Genomic DNA, 24,181 nt, shown 5'->3' with positions numbered 1-24,181 from the left:
CTGTGGTGTTTAATGTATGTTAGGTAGATGCCAGTTTATGAGAAGTAACCGTAATGTTAATACAAAATATAACAGGTTATGCTAAAAATGTTTTAGCATAACCTGAGTATTTAGAAAAATCCCATTGTTCTAACATGTATTTAGCTAATTTTCTTTTTAATTAGTGTTAATAAGCAACATGATTTTTAATATATACCTTAATGAATATTATGTAAGTATTGGATGGCCTTATTTATGTGGGAGTCCTTCAAAAGACACCCACAATTTGGGAGTTGAAATAGCTCTTGGTTCAGTTTGAGCTCGTACTGCTTTGCAGCCATATCGGCTCAACACCTCTGTACTTAATTTCATGAGCCAGTTATTATTGCTAACACTAATTCCAATTTGGAATTAGTAGTCTGAGTCTGAGATGGATGCTTTTGACCCATTCTATTGATGATTATCATAGTCGGAAAGTTTTGCTATTAATATTAATTAATTTTCATACAACACAAACCATAATGAGGAAATGTCAGAGGATCACCGAAGTCATGGCAAGTTTATCCGCTCACTATATCGGTAAGAGAGAGAACAGCAATCCATCCAAAAGTTGTATGGATATCTCTACATCCGTTGGGCCAAAGCCGCCCGCTTCACTGGCTGCTACAAAGCACAGCTCCTGTTTAACATGAGATTGGCCTTTTAGATGGCACATTGAAACCGCACGCCACTGTGCAGTACGGCAGATTTAATAAAGCCCCTCCAACATATTGTGAGATACGAACGCCCCAGCAGAATTTGGCAAAGCCTTCGGTGATACTGGCGGCCAGAGAGCGTAAATGTCACCCTGGTTAACCTGCTCTATGTGACAAAACAGATAAGACAAACAGGAAATGGATTTTTATCTGCCCGCAAAGCTTTCTCAATTATTATTTGATTTCATGTGTGTGTAAAGTCTGCTGCTCGCGCGTCGACGCTTCGGCCCAATGCGATTTATTAAGAAACCAATTTTCAAGGCTTGATATCAAGCGAAGGGGTGAAAGTGAGATCCATCGCTCACAAGCCGTGGCGTGCGAGAGATGTCAAAATAATAGGTTATTATTTGCACTCCAACTCAGGCTCCTGTTCTCCACCCTTGCTGGCTGTCCCAGCCCACACCTGCTGAGTGGGGAAGGTGCCCTGTAAATAAGGATGAGGTGCACGGTGTGCTGAATGTCAGAGCAAAGGGCCGGGGGGGCACGAGGGGGTGGCAACACCTTAGAAATGGTCGCCGCCTCCAGACATGGCGCGAATGGCAAAGACGGCGTGAAGGTGACATGGCGCCGCAGGAACGGCTCTTCATCGCCGTGAGTGTGAAGATGTTACGTGTGGCTCGAGGGCAGAGGTCTAATAACAAGAGCAAAGGGCACGAGCCTGTGAGCTTGTAAAGGACGCTGTAACATCGTGTGACTCTTTATTCAGAACAGTTTACTTACAAACAGCATCACAGAAGTAGACATATAAAGGATATTATAAAAATAAAATTATCTTTGACACTGATTATGTCACTGGATGGAGATGGACAGAAATGCACACAAATCCCTGGAGAAATATCATAGATTGTTTTCACAGCACTTGTTCAAATAAAATAGAGGGAACACCTCTTAAAAAAAATAAAGAATGAAAGAAAGCAATCAAAAAGCAGAGCTGCATGTCATATCTGACAATCTGAAGGTTCAATCACTACTGTGGGTTTCATTTAGAGCTTTGTCGGCAATCAGAGATGTGTAAAGCCCTGAATGCTTCACCGGTGATCCAAGGGGCAAAGGGGCAACCTAGTGCTACAAATACCAAATGTTAGTCTGGCACTCAAGCACATTATTTTTTTCCTGTTTCTATGGTGAATCTTCAAATTAAGTCAAAATCTTTGATGGAATGAGTTGCCTTTGACTTCCTACAAGAGCCAGACACCAGACAGTGCTTTGTGCAGCGCTGTTTAGAGCAAACGGGCCCCGTAGAAGTCAAGGGGGCCGGGTGACTGCTGTCTGAGCGCCGCTCATAAACTGCAGAGCGACGGTTGTGTGATCAGAACGGCCTCCTCTCGATTCTACTTCTGCAGGAGCAGAAGCAAGAGGCATAGCTTAAATCAACCCTGGATAGCCTGAGAGAAAAATAGCACACACACACACACACACCTACACAACAGCCGGCCTGACGGTGAGTCAATACCTGACATTCATCATTTCGGTCCAGCAACGCTTTTTAATTAGGCAATGAATCCCCTACATGGCTCAGGTCACCTGCTATCTAAACAGAGTATTATTGTTAAGCATTGGCTTCGTCTAAATGCTACTTGATGGATAAATAGTCTGGGGAGGCTGGCTTTGTTCTCTCTTTGGTGAATATCAAGTTTAGTTAAGTAGCAGCAAAGTCAATAGAATTTTTGGATTCTGAATGAAAACAAAAATATTGTCTCGGGCCTTTTCTGATGGCACATTTATTTTTTTCCCTTACGATTGAATCTCCAAAACGATGAAGCTTTATCAACAGCTGTCTGCCAAGTGTTGATGCAAGATGAGTACTGATGACCACTTCATCAGCATGAACGTCACGGTCCCGAATGACTCAAGCCGGCACTCTTTGGCACGCCGCACGTGCACCATTGCATTGAAAACAGAAATTAGCATAGATCACTCTGTCCGCCACAAACGCTTCATTACACGTGATGAAGTGTGATTGGTGGAGAGGGGTAGAGGACACGCAATCACGGCACGCGATATCTGATAATCCTCATCTATTTGGCTCCATTATGATAAACTTTTCCATGTTTAGTCAACGACCTCTCGTTTAGCCCTTTATTAGAACGGCATTTTGTTTGAGGTTGTTCAGATGTTCATAGAGAGACTCATTAAATGGTGATTAGGGAAACTGTTTCATGTTAATCCTGCTGTTTTTGCTGTTGAGTGCAATACTTTGTGATGGAGACTATAAGACGAGAACAAGGGATACAGCGACCCCTGCAGGTCAGCAGTTATACTGCCTTTCCACTAATAAGTGCCCTAGGGAAAGTACATTATTGAGATATCAATAATAGTATCAAACAGCCAGTATTTACATTATTACATTAGATATGGAATCGCAGTTTGAATGATCAGCTTTGCCTGTGACATTGTTAAATGCTCCAACTATCAGCTGTAAATCCATGTGTGGCAGTAGAGTCGAGTTGAGAGGAAGTTCAACTCGCGAGTAATTGGCGCGCGCACGGTTTGTCTCCGGTCGGCTTCCGTACCCCCACCAGGAAGTGACAACAACTCCATCCAGTGTGTGTGTCTGTGTCTGTGTGGCGGCGGTTACAACTCATTCATTTCAAAATGCGTAGAAGAACCGAAGCTCAAGCATCCAGCAGCGAGCCCGAACATGAAAGAAACAGAAAGGTGACGCGCTGCCGCCGATAGCTTCTGCTAGCTAACGCAATGCTAAGGCAGGAGTCCGCCTGCTCTCCAGCGCCGCTCGCTCCACGTTTGACTTAACAATTCATTTCCCTCCTACATGAACTAGGAGCCCCAGCAGAAAGCGCAGAGCCGAGCTGGAGGCCGAGCGTCTTACGGCTCCGCGCTCATCACCGTCGGAAAGTGTCTCCTCGTGGTCCTCTTCGTCCCCCCGTTCCTCAACTACGCGTCTCTGCAGAGAGAAGGACAGATGCTGTTGCCCAAAGGTTCCCGATGTCTTACGCTAACAAAGTCATTGTTCCCTTCAGTTTCATTTTTATTACCACCCGGGAATACATTAAATACACCTGTTCATGTCTGTTCTTCTCCCCTTTTTCATCCAGATGGTCAGATTGTTGATGTTGGTTTGGGTCAAAAGATGCATCTTCTGTGTAAAGGACAAGGACAGCCAGTTGGTAATACATGTTATGATGTTATTGTATGATCTGCCACGTCTGGTTGTCTTTCACTTATGATAAATGATCTACTTCAGCGGATCCTCAATTTCCTTTGACCCTGGGGACATTTTTGCTAAATGAAAGTGGGTTCAGAGTTAATGATTGGTAATAATATTCATTACCTAAAATGAATTACTTCCTGATCTCGGCCCTCCCCACTGTTACTCTATTTTAATGCACTTTAACATCCTATTTACAAAATCATGATCCCATAGTGAATCAAGTTATTGTCATTTTGCAAATATCCACCTGGTGCTTGACTGCAGGCCAGATCCTTAAGCTGAGCCTCACTCATCTACACTGTCTGGACTTGATGGAGTCTTTGTTTTTGCTCACTCTAACCAGTTATTATTTTTCTCCTACAGTCATACTAGACGCCCCGACTGGAATGTCTTCAGAAGTTTGGTTCCATGTACAGGAAAGTGTGGCCACCTTAACAAAGGTGAGGAAATTGCACAATCACTGTGGATTCTGTTGGAAAAAAATACTAAAACTGTTAAAGGAACAAAAACACAGACAACCTCCAGGCCGGACAACGACACCGTAAGGACCACCAGTTACAAAGTAGCTACGCCCTACAGCGCACCCTGCTTTATGGTCTATTTAACTCTAAACGTACAGACCCGCATCTAGAGGTTACGACTCGTGTGTTTTACTGAGGGAATAAATCGAGTGAGAAGTGGTCATTTTCTCAAAGACTTCTATACAATCCGAAGTGTTGCCCCCTGATGGCCCTTAGAAAGAATGCACTTCCGCGTTGGCTTTACCTTCCAGACCCAATATGTGATGAATATCACGTACCAAGGACGTCCACAGTGGGGAAGCTCCTTTGAATCAGTCACTACTAATGCAGCAGTATTGTCAGGGTCCCGTGGGGAGAGTTCCAGCGGGGCGCTCAGCCACGTCGTCTCCGCTCAACAAGTACTCGGCGCAGCAGAAAGTCTGGGCCGACAGCCTGCCCCATGCCGTTTGTCCGAGATGTGACTCAAATTGGGTCACATGCATGCTGGGGGAGAGGGGGGGGGGTTCCAAATGCAGTAAGTCCCAGATGCAGTAACCGCGCCCTGTTTACACCATTTCTTATTTATCATGTTACTCGGCCATCATGCATTTTTAAAGTCCACGGACGGGTCGGGGGGTAAGCGGGGGGAAGCATCTCATGCGTATGTAGAGCATGGTGTTTTATTTAACGTTCCTGTATACCTGTTTGTCCTGCTGCTCAGGTGTGCACCTTCGACAGAATGGGACTGGGCTTCAGCAGGCGGCTGCTGCCCAATGAAACCACAGGAACCGAGAAAGTCTGGGGGGTGTCGACGACTGGACGGTAAGTGCAATATACCTGGAGGCAGTTGTCAGTTTGACTGCGAGGTGATGGGGGGGGGTTACACTTTTCCCGCTGTACACAACATCTGCATCGTCAATACAGTGGCATGTTTTTGTTTGTTGCGTGGGTGGGCGGTTTCACACCTGCTGATTCATCTGTCGTTGGGTTTGTAAAAATCATTCGTTGACATTTTGGATGAGATGTGGGCCAAACACTTGTGTATGAGTCTGTTGAGTCAAGTGTTAGAAGTCATGTTTTCCCTCTGGGTCCTCAAAGATGTTTTCATATTTTGCTTTAGCCAGAAAGAAAGACAAATATTCATTTATTCAATCATCTGAGAAGTTTTCCCATCAGACCAACTTCTGGTGTACGTGATAAAGTTGACTAGTGATTGATGACTTTGGGGATTACTTCATGTTTCAACCGTACCAACTGCAGTGTATGCACACTCCCACAGACTGCCTGTATAGAAATGCATATTTACCCCCCCGATATAATTATAGGGGAAACACGGGTTTCAGAATGCTGGATTTAGAGGACAAATCGATCTGAATCTCTGCAAAGCGACAAATCTTCTGTTGATCAAGTGATAATGTCAGCCTCGCATCGATCAGACTGTACGCCGGTACATGGTGTGGCACTGCACTGTGTAAGGCCAGAAGGCCTAGAGCAGAAGGCCTAGAGCTGCTCTACATGCGGCACAGTCGGGAATGCCAACAGGTTCAGTTTTGTCTCTTTGAAATCAATGTTCCTTTGACGAAGTGGCTGCTCGGGACGTTTCATCCGTGTCCCGGTCGGCACAGCCCGGTCTGCGCATTCCTACGCCCAACCAACCCCTTCCTCATGGGGCGGGTGGGGGTGAGCGAGGACGGGGTTAGCCGGCGGTCAGCAAGTTTACCTTGGCAAGAGTAGCAGAAATCAATTTCCCAGAATTCAATATCTCAAGGAGGCTTGATGACTGCTTCACCTTAACCCTGTGAGTCTTTTGAAGACTCCTCGTTCCAGCGGGACACCTCGGGTTTTATTCATTAGCACAACAAACCCCGGGCAGCAGATGGCTATCCGCAGCTCATGTAGCGATGATGCGCAGTCTGATGATTGCAATTAACCGCTGCTTCTCCTGAGGATTGGAGATGAAGAGGAGCCACAACGCTGTTTGGGTTTCGAGCAGTGCTGTTTCTTTCCTCATCTTTGCTTATTCGTAACGCCTCTTAGTTGAGCCGTTAACGGGCAGACGAGGTGAATGACTCATAATAAGGAGGCCCGGTCCCACCTGGTCGATGAGGAGGCCCGGCGCCACCTGGTCGATGAGGAGGCCCGGCCCCACCTGGTCGATGAGGAGGCCCGGCCCCACCTGGTCGATGAGGAGGCCCGGCCCCACCTGGTCGATGAGGAGGCCCGGCCCCACCTGGTCGATGAGGAGGCCCGGCCCCACCTGGTCGAGGAGGAGGCCCGGCCCCACCTGGTCGATGAGGAGGCCCGGCCCCACCTGGTCGATGAGGAGGCCCGGCCCCACCTGGTCGATGAGGAGGCCCGGCCCCACCTGGTCGAGGAGGAGGCCCGGCCCCACCTGGTCGAGGAGGAGGCCCGGCCCCACCTGGTCGAGGAGGAGGCCCGGCCCCACCTGGTCGAGGAGGAGGCCCGGCCCCACCTGGTCGAGGAGGAGGCCCGGCCCCACCTGGTCGACGATGAGGAGGCCCGGCCCCACCTGGTCGACGATGAGGAGGCCCGGCCCCACCTGGTCGACGATGAGGAGGCCCGGCCCCACCTGGTCGACGATGAGGAGGCCCGGCCCCACCTGGTCGACGATGAGGAGGCCCGGCCCCACCTGGTCGACGATGAGGAGGCCCGGCCCCACCTGGTCGAGGAGGAGGCCCGGCCCCACCTGGTCGATGAGGAGGAGGCCCGGTCCCACCTGGTCGATGAGGAGGAGGAGGAGGCCCGGTCCCACCTGGTCGATGAGCAGACCTTGAATCCAGGGTCTAACAGCTGAACTTTATTTGGAATTGATCAGCATCACTTTAAATGATGACCGGCGTGTGTGCTGAATGCTATTAAACAGTCAGTAGGTTGAATGGAGACACTTCCTGGCCCAGATCACAGCGTGTCCAGGTTCAGTTGTGAGACCGTGTTTTTGTTGTCCTCCTCCTCGCTGCAGGATGGTGGATGATCTGCACCGACTCCTGCAGGCCGCTGCCATCGCCAAGCCCTTCATCCTGGTGGGCTCGGAGCTCGGCGCGCTCAACGGGAGGTTCTACAGCCACATCCACGACGTGTAAGTACGTCATTTTAACTTTAATTATTCACCTTGAGAAGGATTAAAAGACTTCAATTTTCTTTTTAAAATGATTAAAACCTTCGGCCTGGATTTTGCTCCACACCACATCCGCTATAACAGCTTGCAAGTAGTGTGCGTCTCCCAAGCTGGCACTTAACAAAATATAATCCAGTGTCGATTTCCCCTCCTGCCCCATAACTCGCCCAACGCAGTGATTAACGCGACAAGTGGCCTCAAAGATTTACTATTTAATCAGGCACCGTGTTGCTGCCGGTCAGGGAGGAAATGAATGTGGGTGGATGATGCCTCTCTGGATGGAAATATGGTCCCTGGAGCCGGCGTGTGGTCATCCGTCCGCGGGGGCGGAGGATGGAAGAGTGTGCGGGGAAGACGGGCGGCAGGACGCTCATCCATCTCGCGCTTATTACGACCTGAACGAGGGCGTTCCGTCACTCCTCCTTCATCTCCCTGTGTTTGTGTCCTCTCTGCGTCCTCAGGCAAGTGTCGGACCTCGTGCTGATCGATCCCATCCCGGAGGACGTTTTTGAGGACGAGCAGTGGACGCAGTACTGGTGAGCTCGGGACGAGTGGGAGGATGTAACCGGGGGAAACGGGAAGGTGGAAAATGAGTCGTGAGAGTAGAGGGCAGGTAGAAAGCCGATAATCAGCAGGGAAAGAGAAAAAAAAAAGAAAGGGAAACGTACCAAGAAAGAGGATTAATGGGAGGCCAAAGGAAGCCATTGGCTCCTGCACCCTGAAACGGATGAGGGTGGTGACGGTGGTCGGAGTGGCAGCAAGTGTAATAACACCGCTTTAATCCTCCAGGCGAGCTGTATTTGTGTCAAGTGTTGGTCGTTGTCACACCGTACATCTCTGTATGCATTAATTATCTTACAAGGGGTCTGGGTTATTAATGAGAGCGGATGGGGGAATGTTGGAATACCTGCTGATTCCGCAACACGACGGCATCTCAGCTTGTTTACAAGCGAAGCGTGTCGGGTGATTCTCCACGTTTCTATCGTTTAGCAGAACAGCAGAGCAGTGATGGCTTCATAGTGATCATATCTGAAGGAACAGGATACATCCATATGTGCCTTTCTTCCATCACTACTCTGAATAGAGTACATTACTTTGAAGAGCCGTCCGGATGGCCCGGTGTCTTGCCATGGGACCGTTCCCTCGACAGAGACGTATGTGCAGGCGGTGAAGTCCGTCCCCAGCCAACAAGCTATCAAACGAGCTAACGGCTAGCATCATGAAGTGGCAGTCAGACACCGTTCCTGTAGAAGTCGGTGCATTTCACCGGGCTGCCTGCGCCTACGGGTGCTGTTTGGTCCCAAAACGTGACGGCGTTCGGTGGTCCGATGTGAGTAGGACTTTCACAACGAGTACAAAGTCGTTATGTCTTCTATGATTGATGCTGAGGACAAACATTGGTTGGAGAGTTGTTTTCGGGGTGATAAGCCACGCCCCCTGAAAGTACGCCGCCGTTTAGAGCGTTTGAGGCGACGTGAAAGCTTTTCGTTGCGTTTGCTGTGAACTCACCATTGGGATGCAAATTCACCTCCATGGAAGTATTGGATTTGTACAACACTGTAGTGAGTATGTGGAATAAAACAAAGCTTTAGTTGGTTATTATATATCAGTATAATTACTCTGTCCAATCACTCCTCAAGAGTTCATTTCAGAAACTATTTCAACATCGCTTATGATACAGTGCTTTAACTCTAATTAATTAATAAATGCGTAACATTATTATTTTTCTCGATCTTGCATTTATGTGCAAGTAAGAAATGGTTCTATCACTCAGGCAAGAGGAACCCCAGAATCGATTTAAATCAAATAACATTTACTAAGTATATTTCTGTGAATACACAGTCAGGGATGACGCCATCGCTAAGTGAATCTGAACAGATGCATTAAGCTGCCAGAAAGCAAAAACCCACTTTTTAGCAACCTACATAACATAGAATCCTCAAATGTAATAGTTGGGGTATTTACGTTTTAGTTTGTAAAGCAAAACTTTAGATGTCTTAAGCTTGTGTTTAATTACAGGCCTTATTCAGCCATCTGATCAAAAATCCTTTTGTGATGCCGTCTAACGATGCTAACTGGGAGTTTATACGAACTTTGACGCCACAGCAGGAAAACATTATCAACTAATATGAAGTACTCTCATTTCTGTGCATCCGTCTACCAATATTAGCACCCATGTCATAGAAGCATGAGTGAAGCTAGATAAGAAATGGATCCCTGAAAACGGCCTAATTTGTACGTGACTCAAAGTGGAGCAGCGCAATTTATCACGGGGTATGTGTCCAATTATGCTCCGATTAATAGGCATTCATTTCACAGTACAGCGCAGCCACAATCCAATTATTCTGTGGCGGAGCAATGGGGAAATCAAAAGACTTGCATATGCTGTGTGGAAAAAATTCTCATCGGTGTCAGATTTTAGAGTGAGGAGGGAAAATAGAAATGATATCATATGTCTGCATTTACGTGTTTACAATTATTTCTATTTGTGTAAAAATATCCCCTTAATGCACCGGTGTTTGTCGGTAATTCTCCTTTGTGTTGGTTGGTAGGAGCGTGTTTCTCCTCCCTCACACCCGTTATTAGTGGTCAGAGGTCTCGCGCTGCTTGCTACACCAGATAAGAGAGCCGGGCTTCACCTGAGCAGGATGGCAGGGACAGCGTGGGACCGGGAGGGTTTACACATCAAAGACCCGCTCACGAACAGAGGCTCACTCCCAAAATGAGTTGTGTTTGCATCCTACAAAAATAATTGTCACCGTCTCCCAAAAGGGCTGTTTGTGTGTCTGTGTGTCTGCCCCGTGTTGTAAGGGGTCAGCGGTCCTATTTGGGGATTTTCTCCTGCAGCCGCAGACTGTGCCTCCTTTCCTTGCAGGCAGAGATAATTCTGCGTGATGGAGCAGCGGGTCCAGCACGAGCGATTAGGGGGAAGCCCCAGTGTACGTCGGGCCGAATTACATTCTGGATGAGAGCCGCTGGCTTGAGTCACTCAGCGCTGTCAGTCTTTGTTTCAGCAGCTCAAGCTTCGGAAGCGTTCCGCACCCCCCCCCCCTTGAATGCAGACGGAAACATCATACATCTTTACTAGATGGTAAAGCTGAGATCACATGGCCAGAAGGATGCAAAGAGACGTCCAATAAGCCCGTCTGTGATGAACACGTCAATGCACAGCTGCAGAATGAAGCCAAACAACACGTCGCATTGTGTGTCTATGAGAAGATTACCAGACTTCTCTTGATTTATTCCCTCCGTTAACATGAGTTTATGGTCTCTAGTCTCACTCTCCTTCAATACAGCATGTCAGTAAATCATGTTCCATTTAGTCGAATGGACGGTCTCTGATTGTGCCAAATCTGTACGGATTGACTTGACAGAACTACTATAAATTCATTCATTTTTTAACACTACAGAAGAAGCTCTGCTATTCTATTTCAGATGTGGGCATATTTGTTGGCTATTCAGAGGTGTAAGCAACAAAGTACAGATGCTTCGTTACCTTACTTAAGTAGACATTTTGGGTATCTATACGTATTTATTTTTCATACGACTTTTAACTTCTATCCAGATAAATCCCATCCGGATGGAGTGGATTTGATTGTGGTTGGATGAGGAGTATAAACATTTACCATCCAGACACCCTATTGGTTTTATCCGAAATCAGATCAGAGGGACGGCGGGTGCGAAAAGTGGTCGGCGGCAGGTTCCTTTGAACGGCAGGTTGGGGGCCGTGTGCAGGTCTACAGTTTTGTCCCTGATGTCCTTACAGAGCTCTCTGGTCTTTGCCATTGGGTGGAGTTGGAGTCTGTTTGATTGAGTGTGTGGACAGGTGTCTTTTATACAGGTAACACGTTCAGTTAATACAGGTAATGAGTGGAGAACAGGTGGGCGTCCTAAAGACAAACTAACAGGTCTGTGAGGGAATTCTTACTGGTTGGTGGGTGATCAGATAAACAAACGTCTGTAGTTACTGTTTTCTTCAGGTTTGTAGCTGAAGGGCCGATGCACAATGCTCAAATCCACATGACGTGGGGTGCGTCTCTTTTTAATATCTGTGTGGATACGGGATGCTTTTAAGTGTCTGCCGGCGGAGCGGAGGCCTGCACGGAAGCCTTATTGACTTATGGATCCCAACATGCACACAGGCCTCTGTCCCATTCGTCCTCCTACCTGTCGTTAATGTGCTGAGCAAGGCCTACACTCACACACAGTCAGGATCACGTTCATGCACCGACACGTGTGTTTGTGTGTGTGTGTGTGTGTGTGTGTGTGTGTGCATATCCTCACGTAGACACACTCCGCTCCCTGTAGTGTAGATAATGGACACGTTTTCTTGCTAACCCTTAGCCCGCTCTGTATGACAGGCAGCGTACGGCTGTCACTTGGACGGCTGCGGTGGGTTTGATTTATCACCTGCACATGCGTGGATATGATGGGTGGAGGAGAGTGTTTCCATCTTTCCCCCCCTCCTCGCAGAGCTTTGTCAGGGGACAGATTTCCAGGCCTAACGGATTCTCCTCCCCTCTAGTGCGCCTCACGTTTCTGTACTGAGGTGCAACGGAATTCAACATCATAATTTACCATTTTGCTTAAAAATGTGCCTGATGGGTGAAATCAGCTGCAAGTAGTGTAATTGCTCATGATAAGAGTTGTTTGAATCCTCCACTTAGCTCCTTCAGCAAAGGAACCACTGGACTTCACCAGCGGGACTTTACGAGAGGAGATCATTTTGTCCCACAATTCCTGGCGACGGCAATATTAAAATTTTGCTGCTGCAGACTGATGTCACCAACAAGCGTCTCCCGTCGTCATAACTATGTAGTTTACTGAAAGTGGAGTTGGATTTCTTAAACTCTGGGGTTGTCTTCTCATGAATTCAGGTCATTTTTTGAAACTATTTTATTGCAGCCAGGGACTTAAGAACAGAATGGAAACGATGTTCTTTTTAAAGTTCTTTTTTTTAATGTCAAGTAAAATGTCAGTTATTATTAAAGGAATTAAGAAACTCTTTTGTAAAGTTAAAAACATAGTTTCTGTATTGATAACATAAGTGAGTGAACACCAGTGAGTGATTCACTTTGCTTCAGTGTGGTACAGTAATGGCTCAGAATCCCCCCTCTGTTCTCCCCTGACTCCGCTGTAGCCCTCCCCCATATCCTCCCCCCTCACCAGAGACCCCCAGACGGGGAGGAAATGCCAATTGATTGTAATTAGAAGCAGTGTACGCGTAACTATTGCTGTTCCGCTGCACTAATGAATCCGGGCTGCTGCTGCAGTCCCCGTGCGACCCCCCGTGTGATGCTGCTGTGGTGCAAAGGTGACACCTTGTGTTCATCTCTGGGTATTACGCCCGATGAGCGCAGAGAGAACTTCAATAACAGCAGTGAAATAGGTAGAAAGGGCCAATGGATGCGCAGTATGACTGATTAAACCTTCATCAGAGGGATGGCCTGGGGGGGGAAGAAGCTGCTCCCGTGTCTGGTGGTTTTGGTGCACAGTGCTCTGCAGCGCCCGCCAGAGGGGAGGAGTCTGAACGTGTCGTGTCCAAACTGAAGGGACTGCAGTGATCTTTCCTGACTGGAGGTGTACAGGGTCAGGATGGAGGTTCAGGCTGAAGCCAATGATTCTCTCTGCAGACGGCATGATGTTTGTATTGAAACAGTTAAGTCTGGAAATCAGCAGCAGACAAGCTACGGAAAATAACTTGTACCTTCTTCTTTTTTCAAAAGATATACAAAACTCCATAAAATTACACACATTATCTATTAACAACCCAACTATTAATATTAATACTATAAATAAATAATAATAAAGTATTATGCTCATGATGAAATCACTGTTCTCATGTTTGTACAGAAGAAATACTGTATTATATATATACATTGTTTTACTGCTTATACAGTGTTTTTAAATGACGTACACAGTTATGTAAAATAACAAGTATCCAGCTCATCATATAACATGTATGTCCATAATAACAGTTTAACAATTTTTTTGTAATTTCAAAGTAACTCCTATTAAATTTATATTAATATGTACATTTATATTAAAAATCTAATCCAGCGTCTCAATTTAGCAAACCTTTTTTATTACATCAAACGTAATGCAGTCTTTTCTTTTAAAGAATAAAAAGCTGCATTGCTCTTGATGTTGAAACCTTCACGGGTGTTGCTCCTCTGGCTCCACCTGATCAGTGCAATAGTCCAGGCAGAAAGTAGAAGCAACAATGATAACTTACGTCCTTTATAGCTCCGTGTCATAGTGAGTAGAGAAGGTCCTCTGCTGATACGGGTCATTGATCCCTAACCTCTAACTGCTCATTGTCTTATTAAGTGCAGTTCGGCACAAACGTTTTGATAGCCCTTTATTGAAGGTGTTCTCTTGTAAATAAACAAGAAAAATCTGTAAAATGACTGTCTCGCATGGTTTTCGCACTTTATTTAAATTAAGATATTTTACTTTAATTTACGTTTTTTGTTTTTTTTACCGTGTGCATAAAAATTGATTCAAAATATAACAATGCTTGAATCCAATGTATTTTCTGTTTGTTTTTTTTTGTAAAATATATTGCATATTAGTGGTCTACTCCTCCTATGATGCGGCGATACATCACTGTAAATGAAAATGCGCATTAGCAGACATTCGATGAGATAACGCTGCACGTATATTTAAACACACATCAGAGCTTGTAATATGAGAACAACTGTCTCCATGTTCGTGACCAGCTGTGGGATCTATTGGTGACATGTTTTACCCTCCTGCCTCCTTAGACCACATGGTGCTGCCTTAGCCGTTAGACTTCTTTGCCTGCGTGAGTCACGGACCTCATCACGTCCACGTGTCCTCCCTCTCGTAATAGCCTCTGGAATTCTTTGTAGTGACCCTTTTTTAGTGTTCTATCGGCGTAATAGTTAGCTGAGCCTCATGTAATAGTCCGTGTTTAAATGTCCTGCGCTCATTGTAATAGTCGGCAGGCGCTCGTGTAATAGTTGGTGTTTTGTGTGTGAGCGGGCTCTCAGGTGACGGAGGCCCTGCATATGAAATGAGATGGTAATGAGGAGGAGGGAGGGGGGGCCTTATCACTGCAGGGCCAAATTCCGACAGTGAATTGCGCAGTTGTAACAAAAGTAACAGAGCGTCCATTCAGCCTGAACTAATCCAGATGGGAAAGTCAAACAGCAGAAAGTCCACGGCACAAACTCATTTCATCACTTTATTAATTTAGATATTGCCTCCGTGCTCCTGTGGGGGGGGAGAGAGAGAGAGAGAGAGAGAGAAAAAGAGCCCCTCTGAAATGACCAACATCGGTGAGGCGTTTTGCTCTACATGGTCCCCCCACTTCGTCTCCTCCCGTTATCTGTTTAATTCATCCCGCCAATCTCGGCTGTCTTTACCCACTAAATTTCCCTTTGACACGCATGCCTTGCTTCGCATAATCCTCACTCCGGGGCAGAATTAAAAATGGAAAAAAAGAGGAGGGAATAGGACAGGTGGCTGGAGAATCCTTGAAATGGTGTTCAATGCGGGAGCCGGAGAACGATTTGACCAGATTCGAACTGGGGGGGCGGGGGCCTGATAGGGAAGTAGTTCTTTTTTTTTTTTTTTCCTTCCTTTTTATTTTTGGAATCAAGGTGGAGGAGGGGTGACAGGTGGAAAATGTGCAGAGACTGAGAAGTCCCTTAAGAGGCGGGTCGGAGCGTCGGTTCTAAATTGTGGTGCAGGAATGACTTCAGGGGGCGGAAACCGTTGCGATGGAGATGGAGATGAAAATGTCACTCTCCAAAGGTGTGATTTGAAAAGTTTTTCTCTGTCGACCAAAGGCCGAGCGTTAGAACAGACGCCTCCGCCTGCATGGATCTATCGCAGGGGGGTCCGCCTCTCGTACAGCCGCCGCCCCGTGTGGCTCCGTCTGACCCGCCAGGGGCCGACGTGCTCTGCTTCGGTTCTTCAGGCGGCAGCACGTCATATCAACAGCGGGGGAAATGGGTTCTTTTACAGCGGAGGATTGCGGCGCTTACGATGGAGGTCTGATACGATCGGCGCGAGCGCGGTGAAGCTGCCCGTTGTAAAATGAAGAATATTTCGCTACGGCCTCGTGCCGTGACAAAAAGCCACTGTAGCAACTGAAGTATTGGTATTTCTATACTGAATTGTCAGTTGAACGAGGAATACATCAGTTTGATAAAAGCTCCCTTGCACAGTTGTGTCGCTCCGCTAGTCCAATATTTACAACATAACCACAACATCCAAGCTCCTCACGTCCTGCTCTCCTATCTGTCGATACATCCACTCCCTGTTAAATGCAGGCATGAAAGGAAAGCAATCTGCAAAGGTAGCGACCCATCCAATCGCTGTTACAGTCCCAAATGCCCACCGCTCAGTGGACATTTACAGACTGGATAGATTAAACTGGTAAAATGATCAACAAATAAACCGGCATTAACTGCAGTGCTGCAGCAGGGACGTTTGGATATTTTCTAGAGGTGTTTTAGAGGAACACTGCTAGAAGTCCGGCACAGACCAGGAGTAAGACTTAAGACGGGGGGGGAGTGTTTCCTGGTGCGGGGGGAGGGGGTGCAGATCTACAGTGTGTCGGCTGCGTGTGGGGGGCCGGCGGCGCAGCTCGGCGCGGAAAATGGCGGCGGTGACGGCAGCAGACGCACGGCACTATTGATTGGGCTCCACAGGCTGAGACCGGCCAATTCAGAGCACCAGTGAGCCGAGACCGATTGGGCCTCCTGAGTTACAAAATCCCACAGCTCCTCTTCTCTCATCTGCCAAGTATTTCTCATTCCCCAGGCAAATGTTTTCCAGAAGAAAGTTTTCGATTTTTGGGGGTAAAAGAAAAAAATAAACGCTGGAGGAATTGTATGACTCGTATGCATGAGCCGCTGTACAGTGAACGGAGCCATCCGGCACCAACTAAGGCCCACTTGATCTTGGGGTTAAAGATCCAAGTACTTTAAGGGCTGCGATTGAGACACACTTTTAGAATTTAGTTTTGGATTCACGGCCCAATATCTCTCTCCACCTCTCGTTCTGCAGTAGCAGGCGGCTGTTTCAAATAAGCTTGATGGACTTGACTTCTTGTGCCACCAACAAACACAGCTCGCTACGAGCATTTGCTGAGACCTAAATGTGCTTATTTGTTGTTACTCTGCTAGATATCTCTAGCATGACTCTGCTAATCATGCCAAAGTTAAAGGGTCCAGCAGGCAGCAGCTCTACGCAACGGATCGCATCGCCGCGTAAAAGGTCTACGTCGTGTTCAGGATCATATCAACATGTTACATATTATAATATCATATTATAAGTTTCTGCACAATTGTCTGGTACTCTGAAAAATGTATGTTTGTTATAATAATAAAAAATATATTTGTCAGTTTCTAAGCACGTAAAGGGTTAATTTCATTGCCGTAGACGTCCTGACAATTTTATTGTCCTCTTCATTTTACTTAACGTGTTTCTGCAAGTAAGATTGTCTCTAACAAATTCCTCAATCTTTTTTACCATTAAAAGTGAGGAAAACTAAGCAAACGTATAGCTTTGTGTCCCATTAACCACGATGGTTTGTACCAACTCAACCGCACAAAGCAAGCAGCCTAGGCTAAGCTAGCTGCTAGGCTAAGCTAACTGCTAGGCTAAGCTAACTGCTAGGCTAAGCTAGGCCAGGAGTTGCTGGTTCAACATGTTCCACTCGGTGGAATTCTGCCTCCAAGATGATCAAATGTGTGTAGTTTTGTGTTTTAAATAACATTGACAATTAAACAACAGTGTCTAAAATACATGTTTTTGAAAGTTATTACTTATTAAATATCCATTAAAAACAACATTGTACCGACATCATCATTAATCGAGATTAACGAATTTCAAAATGTGCGATTTTATTCTTTTTTTTTTAATCTATTGATTAGTTTTTAACTTGTCAATAAATCAATAAATGCAGCTTTTAAGACCCGAGTGCAGTTAAATTGGACTTTTGTTTCCCTCCTGCTAACAGTGTGTGTGTGTGTGTGTGTGTGTGTGTGTGTGTGTGTGTGTGTGTGTGTGTGTGTGTGTGTGTGTGTGTGTGTGTGTGTGTGTGTGTGTGTGTGTGTGTGTGTGTGTGTGTGTGTGTGTGTGTGTGTGTGTGTGTTCAGGTATGGTAAGCTGTTGCCCTCCCTCCAAGCCAGGCAGTTCTCAGCAGCTACGGGGCTGAGCCGCATGCTTCTCATCCTCGGGGTGATCCAACCGACCCTTACAGAGCTAAATGTTTCCGAGGACGTCATCCAGCGTCAGGTCAGGATAATGCTCTTAACCACGCACACACACACACACACCTTGCAATGAAGCATGCCCCAAAGGTTGTGACAGATTTGAAAAGACACCTGCAGATATATTGACATTTTTGTGTGTGTTTTTGACATCTCTATAGTCTGGAGACGACGCTTTTCTCTGTGCTGCTGCTCAGGCAATCTGTGCTTCCATGAACCTCATTTATGAACACAAAGGAAAAGAAGTGATATGTTCCAGGCATTCAAAAGCCTCCCATCTGCCCTCCCCGTGCGGCCACAGGATGGCGCTAGTGCGAGAATAATGTCCCCTTCCTCAGCAGAGAGATGAGTGGGTGATGTCTGCAGAGACGTTTGTGTCTCAATGTCTGCTGCCTGGCGTCATTTAAAATAAGAATGAAACCGGTTTCCGGAGCGGATTTGATGCCGCAGTCGTTACCTTCTGACGCCGTTACCTTCTGACGCGCAAAGTCGTCCCTCTGACGGGCCGTGTATGCAGTATAAGCAACTCGCTTCATGCTGTGTGTTAGAGGAAGTTTCCTTTTTTATTTTGCATTTTCCACTCTGAATCTGTTCAGAAACGTGCACACCGCTTTGTTAACATGCGGTGGGGGGGGGGGGGGGCACCTTGTTAGCGCACGGGAACAAACCCTCACGTGGGGAGAGAAAGAGCTGTTTGGAGCAGAGGCTAATTTAGCTCCATTTAAACTACAATGTCCCACTTCAGATTCTTCCTTTTTCTCAAAATGTAATTTGTTCGGAGAAGTTGGTGCCCCTACCCCCCCCCCCGTCCTCCAACATCTCTAACATCCGTCCAGCATCACATTTGAGCCGCAGCTGTTCACAGTTGGTTAAGACGGCAGCCAGCCACCCACGATGTGATGGCAGCGGTGATGAGCGACCCATTTCCGCTTTTCAAGTATTACAGTCGCTGCCAGAGAGATAAGGACATCATTGTGCTCGGAATCTCCAAGGACACAGAGAGGTTTTGCAGACTGGCTAGTGAAGGTTATAACATGCGCGCACACACACACACACACACACACACACACACTCAATAGAGCATGCAGTCCATTTCTCAAGGGCATGTTCTGTAACCGGCGCTTAATTGAACCCGAGCAGAGTTGTTTGCTGCTATGTGAGCGGCACCAAATCTATCCGGTCTCATCGCATGTCCAAGGTAGATGCTAATTCTTTGCACTTTGCGGGGGGGGGACACGTCTTTTCCTCGGAAAAGCGCAAACGTTGGGCGGAACTGAGAAGTTTAAGAGACGGAGCGAGTCTCTGTGTTCTCTCCTTGTTTTCCGTTGCCTCTGACAGTAGCGAAGGCTTTTCGTTGCATGCCGCTTTAATGATGAGAAGAATTCTGCGTTGTGTCTGATACATTTACCGTGTCTCTTATAGAAATACCTTCTAAGTAACCCGGCCCACCAGAGCAGTGCTGTGGACGAGCATTACTTTCTGAATGAGAGTGCATCTCAAGTGAGGTACGGCAACCGTTTCTGTGCCCGTTTTCCTGGTGGATTTGCAGTTTGCATGTTTAAGTCTGAATGAATAATTGGACCGAGAAGCGTCTACATGATTTGTGTTTTTGTTGTCGCCTTTGAAGGGACATCACAAAGTATAAGCCCCTCTCCAGCAGTACGTCAGTGAGCGTGATCACCGGCGATTACTTTGACCAGCAGATACCAGAACATCTAAACCAGGTCAGAGTGTTCAGCGTACAGCCGCACGGACCCGCGATGCATTATTAACTCTCGTACGGTGACCGGATGAGGCCGTAATCAGAAGAAAAGAAAATCCAGAATAAATTGTCTTTTTCCTGCACCAGATGGTCGCCGAGCTTCAAAAGAAGTTTCTGGAGGAGTCCTACCCGTCAGCCAATCACATTCACATAAAAGGAGCCGACCGGCGAATGATCTACAAGGAGCCATCTGCCATCAGCCAGCACCTGAGGAAGCTCGTCAGCCGACGACAAGCCAAACAGCAGAGCCAGTGACCCGCGGCCAACGTGCGGCCAACGTGCGGCAATAGCGCCGACACGGACGGGGTGATCGTTGAATATGTTTTAAATATTCAATAAAATATTAGGTATCTTTTCTTTTTTTTTTTTCTTAGTAAAAGCTAAGGTTCTTTAAAAAGTCCACTTTTAAATTGAAAATAACCGTAGGGCTGTTTGGTGCGATGACATATTTGCTGTCTTAGTTGGAAAATCTTATCTTTCAAGTTTATATTTCAGTCTCTTAACCTGATTGGCCAGAGACAAAATTGAATACATTACTCCTTATCAATGTAAAGGCCACACGCGCCGGCGCTCATTTTATCTCATTTGGTTCAGTCTTAACATTCCGCCTTGTTACAGCCACAGGGAACTACGGTGAGTCTCTCTCGCGCTCTCGGGGGCGTCAGCTCCAGTCATTTGTTACTCGCATATAATTGGCTTAGATCACAAACAGTTGTAGACCTCCATCTTTGGACTTTTAATCAGCGAACAGATGAGTCTGTCCTGCAAAGCTTCATTTCTGTAAACGTTTTTCTCTGCACTGATCTCACTTTTGGGCGAAAGAAAGAGCCGACAGCGATGGTTTATCCTGAGGATTTAAGTTTAATTATGACACCACATCAAAATAAAAATTTCCAACAGATCTGGAATTTAATTCCATCGATATACATGCATAGCAACAACGTTTTAAGAAACATTTTCTCCCATAATCAGGACATTGGAATGATCATTGTACATCAGTATCCCCACTGACCTCCCACCCATCTTGTTCATCAGCAATAAACGTAATTCTTGTACAACTTTTTTTTTCTTCCCTTCGGGGGTTACAAATAATTATATGCACAGTCCCCCCTTCCATAATACTGCTTTTCAGTAATGTTCCCTCATTTACAAAGTATTGCATGGAGAGCAAAATTTCAAAAAGGGAGACCAAAATGTATCATCAAACGGAAATACGAGTACTATACAAGAATGCTGCCATCGTCATGAAAACATCCACATCCGAGTTGAAGAAAAGAGACGGGGACAAACAGCCACATATGTATGCAAAGCCTTGTGCATATGTCGAAAATGTGAGATGCAGGGTTGTGCCTGTTATCACCCCCAAATGGTGATTTATTTAAGGCAAACAAGTCATTAGTAGCAATCTGCAAGTGACATTTTGGGCATATACAGAAACTGGTACAGCAAATAAGAATACACAAGTGCCTCAGTAGCTATTTTAGTGTCTAAAATGCATTTTTGTATTGTCTGTTTCATTGAGCCTACACTACAGTGTAAACAATGTGTGCTACACAAGAATGACTATACAATTACATTACAAACAACTCTGATATAAATTTCATTTTGAATTTAAATTAATATCACTACTCCTATTAATACTGATTGTAAAATAAATTAATGTGAAAGTGGCACCAATATTATTCTTGATTCATTTTTTTCCTTTTTTTTTTAACCAATGGTTTTGCATTTTTAAGTCTTAAAACGATGAAAGAAGAAGCTTCTCTTGATTGTCCACAAGCAGCGCTTAGCACTGCGTGATGCACTATTCCAGACACAACAGTGTACCGAAACAAAAGGAGGAAAAAAGGGGGGTAAAAGTTGGGTGAGGGGGGAGTGGGGGGTAAAGGGGAGGGAGAAGAAGAGCGCGTCTCCTCAACCTATTTGACATGCTCTGCAGCGTGTGATGAACAGTAAAACTTCTTGTGGGTGATAAAGTTTGACAGGTTGTTGAACTGGATGTCACACAGGCGGCAGTACTTGCCGCTTCCAGAGCCGTTCACGCCCTTGTTGGCCGCGGGCGCCGCCTCCTCGCCCGGCGACTTGGAGGAAGGCGACATGTTCTCGTTGGAGTCGGCCTGGTGCTCGCCGGCCCACGTGGGCGACGGAGTGGGGTGTTGGCCGTCTGGCTGCGGCTGGTTCTCCTGCTGGGGGGGAGCTGTGCCCGAGCGCTCCTCGGGCTTGTGCCCCCCGTTGACGATGACCATCCCCCGGTTTTTGGGGAGCAGGGGAAGGGGCTCCTTGCCAGGGTGGGGGCAGCCGTTGGCAGCGGGCTGCTGGGCCTGCTCTCGGGTCGCTCCTCCCTCTCCTCCCCCTGTGCCTCCTCCCCCGTTGACGCTCTGCTCCTGCTCGCTGGCCTCCCCCTGCATCACTGGCCCCCCGGTCACGTAATCGGTTGGCTTTATCCCGAAATACGGCGATAGTTGCTCGGAACCTTTCGCCTTCTTTATTGCTCCGGGATAAAGGCAGTGGGGCAGGAACATATTCTTGCTCTCGTCTTTTGACGGGATGAGCTGCGGCTCGGCAAAAGGCTTGAGTCCCGCCAGGTGAGGGGGGAACAAGCCTCCGTTCTGCACCGCCCCCTTCCCGTTACCGCTCTTCTCGCATTTGCCCGGGCTCTTATCGTAGACGTCGTCGGGGCTGTTGTTGCCTTCGCTCTTCACATCTGGGAACATGGTCGGCTCCAGGCTGCCAGTCTCGCCGTGTGCTTGCTGCTGCTGTTGCTGAGCGGCAGCGGCGGCGGCTGTCGCGGGGCAAAAGTTCTGTTTGTGCGCCAGGTAATTCTCCACCTTGTTAAAACTTATCTTGCACACGGCACATTCGTGGTAGTCCAACAGTCTTTTAGGGGAGCTACATGTCTTGTCGGGCGAACACTTTTTGCTGAGATCGATGGGGGCGTCCAGCTCCTGCTGCTCCACTGTATTGCATTTGGGAGCCACGATAGGTTTAGTGACGGTCAAGGAGGCCTCCAGGTGTTTGGGCACCATGCCGGGGAAGATGTCACAGCGCGGGTGGAAGCGCTCTGCCAGGCTCTCTGCAGCTTCCTGCGATGTACAAGGGTTCATTGGAGGAACTCCGAGGAAGCCTGGCTGACCCATGGGGTTCCTCTGGTGCTCCTGGTCCGGCAGACACATCTCGTACATCTTCCTGCGCTTGCGGGCCCTGATGGTCCTCTGCATGGAGGGTACCTTGTTGCTGGACATGCGTTTCATGGGCGGGTCGTGGCGCGTGGCACAGTAGTACTGCTTGTGGACCATGAATGTCTCGTGGCGGCTGAAGGTGATATTGCAGGCCTCGCAGGTTGTCTTGTTCGGGTCATTGTCACTTTCCACCAAACCTGTAGTGGGGCTCTTGCCCTCCAACTGCTTGCCGTTCAGCCTCTCCTCGGCCCCAGTTGGGGTAGCGATCTTCTTCACCTGTCCGGCTAGATCCTTATCAGAGCCTTTGGCCCCGGCGTTGATCATGTCCAACACATTGGCGTTCAGACAGGCGGACTGCATGATGTGGTTGTCGGCCTCCGCAGGGTGGCAGCTGGTCAACATGCTGACGGAGCTGTGACCACTGTTGGGGCTCACCGCCTCGGGTACCTTATCCGAGAGGGCGGAGAAGTCCGGGGACTTTGCCATGTGGTTCCAGCGGCTGTTACAGTAGTGCTTTTTGTGGACCAAGTAGTTGTCCAGGTTGCTGAAGGTGATATTGCATTCGAAACAGGTGGCCCCTTTGGGCATAAGAGGACTGTAGATGACAGGGGGGTAGCTGTTCCCTCCGTGGCGCAGCCTCCGGTGAACGAGCTCTGACATTTTAGCCAGAATCTCAGAAGCCTGCGGGACCACTGAAATGTCTTGGGAGAAAGCAAACTGAGACAAGAAAGGGCCCATGGGAAACGTAGGCATGTTATGCTGCACAGGAGAGGAGGCCAGCCGGGGGCTGGAGGGCTCCGACTTGATCCTAGTGTAAGAAAAACTGGCTTTGCTGCCGGGGTGAGCCTCTCCCTTCTGAGCGGACAGCATGGGCTTCTTCTCGGCCTTGTCGGCTTCCCCGTCTGTGCTGGTCTCCTTGTGGAGGGTCCCTTTGGGACTTCCCAGCAGAACGTCCTTCCTGTTGGCCAGCTCAGCGCGGGCCTGCTGCTGCTGCTGCTGCTGGAGGCTCTCCTCGGGCCCCCTGGGGGAATGCTCGGTGCCGTCGCCTTCCCTGTGAAGTTTGCTGCCGTGTCCATGTAAGTCCTGATGCTGTAAGAGTTCCCTGTGGCTCTGGAAGCTGATATGGCAGTGATTGCATCTGAAGGCCGCCTGTGACAGGTGAGACATGATGTGATGCTGGAATGTAATAAGAGAATCCGCCGTGTAGTTACAGATTGTGCATTTCAAGCTGGTGCCAGGAGGGAGGCTCTCTTCCATTTTGACACCTGTGAAGGAGATAAAAGGGAGAAATGCTCAGAATCTCGCCTCCCACTTCTCCTTTCGAGTTAACTGTAGAAACCATCAAACGCCGATGCATTATGCCAAGCTTATTCCCATGCACTAGATATATATTTTTTCGCTCAAGGATAAACTGTCAGCTGTGGTAGCTGACAGGCGGATGTGTATAT

The 24,181-nt window shown here is 47.5% G+C and overlaps 2 protein-coding genes across 4 annotated transcripts in view; one reads left to right on the top strand and one right to left on the bottom strand.

Annotated features, from left to right (window-relative positions):
• Positions 1-3,202: 3,202 nt before the first annotated feature.
• Positions 3,203-21,236, top strand: LOC120810476 (uncharacterized). Of its 2 annotated transcripts, none has more exons than XM_040165038.2 (11): positions 3,203-3,392; positions 3,517-3,673; positions 3,791-3,862; positions 4,270-4,346; positions 5,128-5,228; positions 7,387-7,503; positions 8,004-8,078; positions 17,679-17,817; positions 19,215-19,297; positions 19,420-19,516; positions 19,642-21,236. In XM_040165038.2, the coding sequence occupies exons 1-11, from the start codon at positions 3,330-3,332 to the stop codon at positions 19,807-19,809; spliced, it is 1,149 nt and encodes a 382-aa protein (XP_040020972.2). In that variant the 5' UTR covers positions 3,203-3,329; the 3' UTR covers positions 19,810-21,236. The 2 variants fall into 2 exon arrangements, with proteins under 2 accessions (XP_040020972.2, XP_040020973.2); XM_040165039.2 differs by having other exon boundaries at positions 3,291-3,392; positions 3,517-3,698.
• Positions 20,396-24,181, bottom strand: part of zfpm2a (zinc finger protein, FOG family member 2a) — a 108,037-nt gene continuing 104,251 nt past the window's right edge. For both annotated transcript variants that reach the window (XM_040165036.2, XM_040165037.2), the window contains exon 8: positions 20,396-23,998. In XM_040165036.2, the coding sequence (XP_040020970.2) occupies positions 21,474-23,998 (2,525 nt within the window). In that variant the 3' untranslated portion in view covers positions 20,396-21,473. The remainder of the gene's footprint in view (positions 23,999-24,181) is intronic.

Source organism: Gasterosteus aculeatus, chromosome 20 (assembly GCF_964276395.1).
Source record: "Gasterosteus aculeatus chromosome 20, fGasAcu3.hap1.1, whole genome shotgun sequence".
NCBI classification, from domain to species: Eukaryota; Metazoa; Chordata; class Actinopteri; order Perciformes; family Gasterosteidae; genus Gasterosteus; species Gasterosteus aculeatus.
The sequence above is the reverse complement of the archived record's forward strand: the minus strand, read 5'-3'. Positions and strand labels throughout refer to the sequence as shown.